The 6,348-nt window shown below is 39.6% G+C and overlaps 1 protein-coding gene across 1 annotated transcript; it reads left to right on the forward strand.

Annotated features, from left to right (window-relative positions):
* The first annotated feature begins 256 nt into the window (after window positions 1–256).
* On the forward strand, window positions 257–6,021 carry LOC112139929 (myelin-oligodendrocyte glycoprotein). Its single transcript, XM_024262789.2, has 4 exons — window positions 257–353; window positions 3,750–4,082; window positions 4,156–4,340; window positions 4,416–6,021. The coding sequence occupies exons 1-4, from the start codon at window positions 293–295 to the stop codon at window positions 4,473–4,475; spliced, it is 639 nt and encodes a 212-aa protein (XP_024118557.1). The 5' UTR covers window positions 257–292; the 3' UTR covers window positions 4,476–6,021.
* Window positions 6,022–6,348: the final 327 nt, after the last annotated feature.

Here is a 6,348-nt window from a genome sequence, read left to right on the forward strand (position 1 = left end):
TCACACTCCGTCTATTTCAGTGTCTGGCTTTCAGTTCTTCCTTGTCAGGTCATTAGTTCTGGTCAGGCTTCAGTTTATTTATTAAATGTTTTAAGTTTCTACAAGTCCGGTCTCATGAGTTTTGGATCCTCCGGTTTGTTGAGTCTGAAATGTGACTCCTGAGGATCAGATTCGGAAACAGCCATTAAGGGGGCGTGGCTACTCGTCTGTTACTCGTTTGGTAAAAGTTGCGTCTTCACTTCCTGTTTGTTCAGCTTTAGTTTAGTATACGTGTTTATGGTTCTGGAGTGTCATGTTTAAAGGAGTTTGGATTTTAACTTTGATTTGGTTTGTCGACTGTGAACACGTTGAAGGTAAGTTCAGGAATGTTCTGTTCTCTAGTTCAACCTGAAACAACAGGAACGTTTGGAGCTTCAGACGCTGATTAAAAAATGATCTTTTTTATTTCTGGATTTGTATTCTGTTTTTAAAGAGAAGGAAACAAAAAGGGAGTTCTAATGTTCCTCCTTGAAGCTCTGAGTCTTCATGGATGACACTTATTTCTGCAAAGTCCATTACTTCTTACTAATAATGGACTCCTCAAGGGGATTTATTCCTCTTAAACTATGGTCAATTAAGAAATAGATTCATTATTAAGGTGAAGTGTTCTCAAAGAATAATTTCAGAGGGTGAAGTTCACCCTTTTCTACTCGTTTTTATTCAGACGATGAAGCTAAAGTTTGATTCAAAGAAACAAAGTCTAAAATGTTGCATTCCTCCAGTGTCACGCCCTAATGTTTCGTTTCCTCAGAAATTCTCTTCTGTTTCAGTCTTTAAAACAATGTTTTTAACCGTTTTTGAGCCAAGGTACACTTTTTCCAAAAAAATCCTGCGGAACACTAGCATCCAAAAAGGTAAAAAAATCCACAATCTATTGTACATTATTTTATATAAGTGGGAAGCATCATTAATCAGTTTGCTCAAGTAAAACGTATATCTCATCAAAACAGTCTACATTTATTATCATTAATGAATGATTAAAAAAAGACTTCTGAATAATCAGTTTTTATGAATGTTTTTTTTTCTCTTTTTTTAAATACTTCCAAAACTATCAGACAAAGTAAAAATAACATTCTTTTTTTGTTTCCCTCCACAATAGTGATGAGAATTCTGGCTCAAAATTTAATTCTTTTGCATTCGTTTTCCTAAAACAGCGGCTCTTTTGGCTACCAAATGGCTTTTTAGGTTGTTGTTGTTTACTTTGTTTGATTCACTATGAACTAGATAAGATTATGATGTAAATATGTTTTTATTCATATAAAGTGTAAATTATGTATATGCTGTTATTTATCCCTTCCAGATAGAATGTACAAAGTTAATGATAAAATAACTATTAACTATTCAGTTTTTAACTCTACGGATTTTAAGCTTTTTTCTTTTTAAACACATTTGAAGTGAACAACACAAAACTCTGCAACCACAATCCAAATATAAATTCAATTGTTCAAAAACCACTAAATCAAGACTTTTATTCACATTGACGTTAAGAAAGACAAAAGAGTTTCAGCTTTGAGGATGTCATCTGCTTTCTTCTCTCAGTGATGATCTGCTCTTTTAGAGAAGATTCTCTCAGTTCTCAGGTGTCTGGACAGGTTGATTGTGGAGCCATAAATATATACAGAATATATATACATATAGAATATTTCCTGCAGACTGTTCCTTCATACTATCAAGAAAAGTCAAATGATTCCAGTTTTTATCTTCTTTTTCTTTACATTTTGTGTTGATGTTTTCTCTCTATCTCTCTTCCTATTTGGCTCTTGCGCTGTTGAACGTGTAAGCCCCTCCCCCTCCACCTCCACCCAGCGCGTCCACTTAACCCAATGCATCATGGGGGATGTAGTGCATAAACTCACGCAGATGCCGTCATACTGTCGTTTCTGAGCTTCATTCTTTTGTTCACTTTTCAAACTGTCCGCTGGAAGCTACACCGCTAAACACGAGCTTTAGCTGATGCTTCAATCTCTGCTTTGTTCCTCAACACTGACCTCCTTCTTGATAGTATCTTCTGTAAATATAACACTTTCATTGCTCTACCAGAAACACTGACTTCACAACTGCAGCCTCTTCCCTTCTGATAGTCTTTGTGGACCAAATCCAGATTCATTTCCACTAAACTAAACTAACAGATTTTCTAATTGTTGGTAAAAAGTTGAACCAAAATGTTCTGTCTTCATAGACATTAATTGTCTCAGATTGTGCCTCACTACACAATCTGCCACTATTCTGGCCCACAGTCACCACATGAATTGTAGTTATTCATCTTGTTCAACACTCAACCACTCACATTATTCCCCAAACTTCATCTATCAACACATTATCCGTGTCCTTCAAGAACTCGGAAGGCTCCCTGTCAAAAGGAACAATATCGTGAAAGAACATTTAATTTTTTGACTAAAAAGAAATCTTGACTTGTGCGGTACCGCAGGGCAGCTGCTTTGGGCCACTTTTATTTTTAATTTTTACAAATGATTTGCCTTTTGTTTTGAATCATGCTACTATTGCACTTTCTGCAGATGATTCTATGATTTATATGTTTGGCATTAACGCAGACCACCGAGAAAAGATCTTCATGATGAGTTGAGAATTGTTTTCATAAAAATAAGTTGGTCTTTAATACAGAAAAAACTAAACGTAGGATTATGAGATCAAACGATTTATTGAGAGATTCACCTGTTCGTAATCTGTCTGTGAATGAGAGCTTCATTGAACAAATAACTCGGGTTAAGCTGCTTGGGGTTATTTTGGATATTAATATGATGTGGAACAATCAAATTAAGCAAATATTGGGTAAAATGGGAAGGAGTATAGCTATGGTCAGACAGTGTCAAAATATATCCCAGGTAGAATAAAAAGATGTGGATTAAATCCCTGGTTCTTTCACACCTTGACTACTGTGCCACTATCGGGTCAAACAGAACAGAATCAAATCTAAATAAACTACAAATAGTTTAAAACAAAGCTGCTTGACTTGTATTAAACTATCCTTTAATAACAAGTATCAGTATAAAGCATCACCAGTTGGACTGGCTATGTGTGAGAGGTAGAATTAAGTACAAATTAATTAATTTAATTCACTATATTATTATCAATAAATGACCTCGGGTTTTATATGGTTATTTATGTTTCCTCAGGGATGTGTAGCAAAACTCTAAACGGCAATCAAGGGAGAGTCGATTTCCTTGACGTGCATGTTTGACAAGTCGTGGTCAGGGAATAGTTCAGTATAGAGCAATGGTAGCGTGAAATACATTACCATGGTATTTAGGTACACACATGAATACAATGAATGTTTTTAAAAGACAAAGACCTTTTATCTTCACACATTAAGGATGGAGACGTAGCGTTAGACTGGAACTGGAGGTTTTGTTAGTTTTAAAGTGTCGTTTCATGCTGATGCCATCCTCTGAATTCATAGTCTTGAACCTGGGCTGAACCAGGGTGGAGTATTTTATGTTTTTGTCTGTTTGTGTTTTGTTTGTTATTGTATTATTGTGCTATTATTTTTGTTTACATTGTTGTGGAGAGTACATACATTTACGCGTATATCTGTTTGTTTTTATATTGCATCTGTGGCTTTAAGAAGGTGGGACCCCAGGAAGAATAGCTGCTGGCATGTCGGTTTGCTGATGGGGATCCTTAATAAACAAACAAACTTGGAGGTAAAGACAAGATTTTTTTTTAATGATTCCTGTTTTCTTTGTTTCTAGGTAAAAACAAACCAATCATTGCTGCTCCTGGTGATGATGTCATCCTGCCGTGTCGTCTGGACTCTGAGGAGGACCTGCAGGATCAGACTGTGGAATGGTCCAAACTGGATCTAGAACACGATCCGTTAAGTTTTGTCTGTTATTGCATAGGCGGAGAGATAATAACTGAAGTGATGATGGAGACGTTCATCCAGAGAGTGTCTCTGAACCCAGACGGACTCAAACGAGGAGACGTGACGTTAAAGATCCGGAACGTGACGCTCCAGGATGAGGGGAAGTACAGCTGCTTCATTCCTGGGAAGAAGTTCAGGGAGACGGTTCAGCTGCTTGTTGGTGAGTTTCTCTGCAGATGAAGAACATTTGTCCTGAACAGCAGTCAGGAAATGATGTCATCTCTTTGTTTCAGAGCCAAACGGAGTCAGAGCTCCAACCATGGAAACATCCCAGTTTAACATCTCCACTCCAGATCCAGGAGGAGAGCAGAACAACATCTGGATCAGTCGCTCCAGACTGGGTCTTTGGATCGTTCTTGGAGTTTTTACCTTATTGATCCTCTCTGCTGTTTGTATCTGTCAGTGGAGACCACAGAAAGTGAGTCCTGAATTCTCTGATCTTTCATCTTTCTGGAGGAATCTTCAGCTTCTTACATCCTTTTTTTCTTCATAGTTCCAGAAACTTCCTTCAGTGAAGACGTGTACTCTCACTGAAGTTCTTTGTTCATCCTGAGGATCAAAGGATGTTTCTCAAGCTGCAGCCACATGGAAGCGCCATACGGCCGTCACCTCCATGGTTGTGTGTGAGGACGTGACGATGCTCTTCACTCCGTACAGTCTGAAGGTCTGAGGGGTTTTTAGACTAGTCCAGGAGTTCGTGGATCTCGTAGGTTTGGTTTGAGCAGTTGAACCAGATTTATCTGAACCATGAAGAGTTTAAAGTGTTGCGTTTGTTGCAGATACCATGTTTGGTTTTCCGTTCAGATGGAAGCTCAGTGCTAAAGCGTTTAGAGGTTTCTCTTCATAGGGTTCCTCTGCAACAGCTCTGGTAGTTCTGCTCTTCAGAGGTCTAGAAGTCAAGAGACCAGTTGGAAAGGTTAAGGAACAACTCAAACATTGAGACCGGCTTGTGGAAAACAAGTCGTGTTCGTTTAAGAAAAGTTCCTTATTTTCCTCTCCTCAGAGTTTCACTCCTACGTCCTTACTCAAGTGGGCTCACCTGTTTTTAGGTTTGTTGGGTCTATGGAGGGTCTAGAGAGGAGCAGCTACACCTTAGGGGAATACAAGAGTAATTCCCTTGAGTCTCATCCCACCATCTCCGTGAAGGTTATAAAAATGGAACGTACCATAGTGTGTAGTAAAGTGAATTATTCGTAAGGCTTAAGATTGCTACACAAGTTTTGATTATAAGCTGCGAAACATTTTCACCACTAGGTATCACGAGTTGGTTGAGAAGTTGTTGTATTAGAATGACTGAAATGAAGTTGCCAGAAGTCGGGGATCAAGAGGTTTTATCTACTCCACATTGATTATTTCAAACGTGAACATAGCATGGTACCAGGAGTGAATTGAAAAGACAACATGGATCTAAAACCGTCAGAAAGTTTGAAGCTGACGGGGAAAGTCGACAAAAAGTGGTGCATCTTCAAGCAGCACTTCCTCCTGCAAGTGGCAGCTATGGGACTTGAAACAAGCCGGTCGCTAGGAAGGTAGCGTTGTTGCTAACACTAGCAGAGCCACAGGCCTTTGAAATATATAACAAGTTTGTGATTGTCAATCCTGGTGACGAGAAAAAGGTGGATGCAGTACTGAGTGAATTCCATGCTCACTGTTCACCAGAAAAAAAAACGAGACGTACAAGAGATACGTGTTTCAGTCTCGCACGCAGAGGACACACGAACCATTGGATAGCTTCCTGACGGATTTGTGGCTAAAGGCGCAGTCCCCCAACTTCGCAACACTGAAGGACTCCATGACCTGGGATCAGATTGTCCTCAGAGTGGAGGATAATAAGGTCAGAGAGAGGCTACTAGGAGAGACGGAGCTGATGCTGGCAGGCGCCATAAAGACCTGCCAGGCGAGTGAGTTGTCCCACAAATGTGAAAACATTTAACGAGATGGATGCTGTGGATGGTCGGAGCGGTGTCATATCAGCGGAAAAGACACACGCAGACCAGGCCTACACAACAGACGGAGGAGTTCAGCTGCAGACCCTGCGGCTCACAGCACAAGCCCAGACAATGTCCCGCTTTCGGTAAGCAATGCTCCAGCTGCCAAGGCAAGAATCATTTTGCTAAACAATGTTTCTCCAAACGAAGAGGGAAAACCTGTCAGCTTAATGAAGGAACTTGATCTCAGTGACACATTCTTTGTTGGTACAGTAAATTGTGAAAATGGACAATGAAAAGGATGTCACTAAAGAAGATAAGTGACTAGCTCAGCTACTGATAAATGGGACTGTAGTCACCATGAGATTGGACAGCTGAGCAAAAGCCAATCCCATCAGCATTTCTGACATCAAGGCAATGGAAAATAAGCCAATGATAAAGAGAAATGGGTCAGGCCTGAAAGGCTACAATGGGTGGCCAATTAACTGTTTGGGCACA

This window comes from Oryzias melastigma, linkage group LG18 (genome assembly GCF_002922805.2).
Source record: "Oryzias melastigma strain HK-1 linkage group LG18, ASM292280v2, whole genome shotgun sequence".
NCBI lineage: Eukaryota > Metazoa > Chordata > Actinopteri > Beloniformes > Adrianichthyidae > Oryzias > Oryzias melastigma.

Coding starts and splice junctions, on each gene's coding strand:
- LOC112139929 (XM_024262789.2), top strand. CDS start 293: ATGTTTAAAGGAGTTTGGATTTTAACTTTGATTTGGTTTGTCGACTGT. Junction 354..3,749: donor CGACTGTGAACACGTTGAAG/GTAAGTTCAGGA, acceptor CTTTGTTTCTAG/GTAAAAACAAACCAATCATT. Junction 4,083..4,155: donor GACGGTTCAGCTGCTTGTTG/GTGAGTTTCTCT, acceptor TCTTTGTTTCAG/AGCCAAACGGAGTCAGAGCT.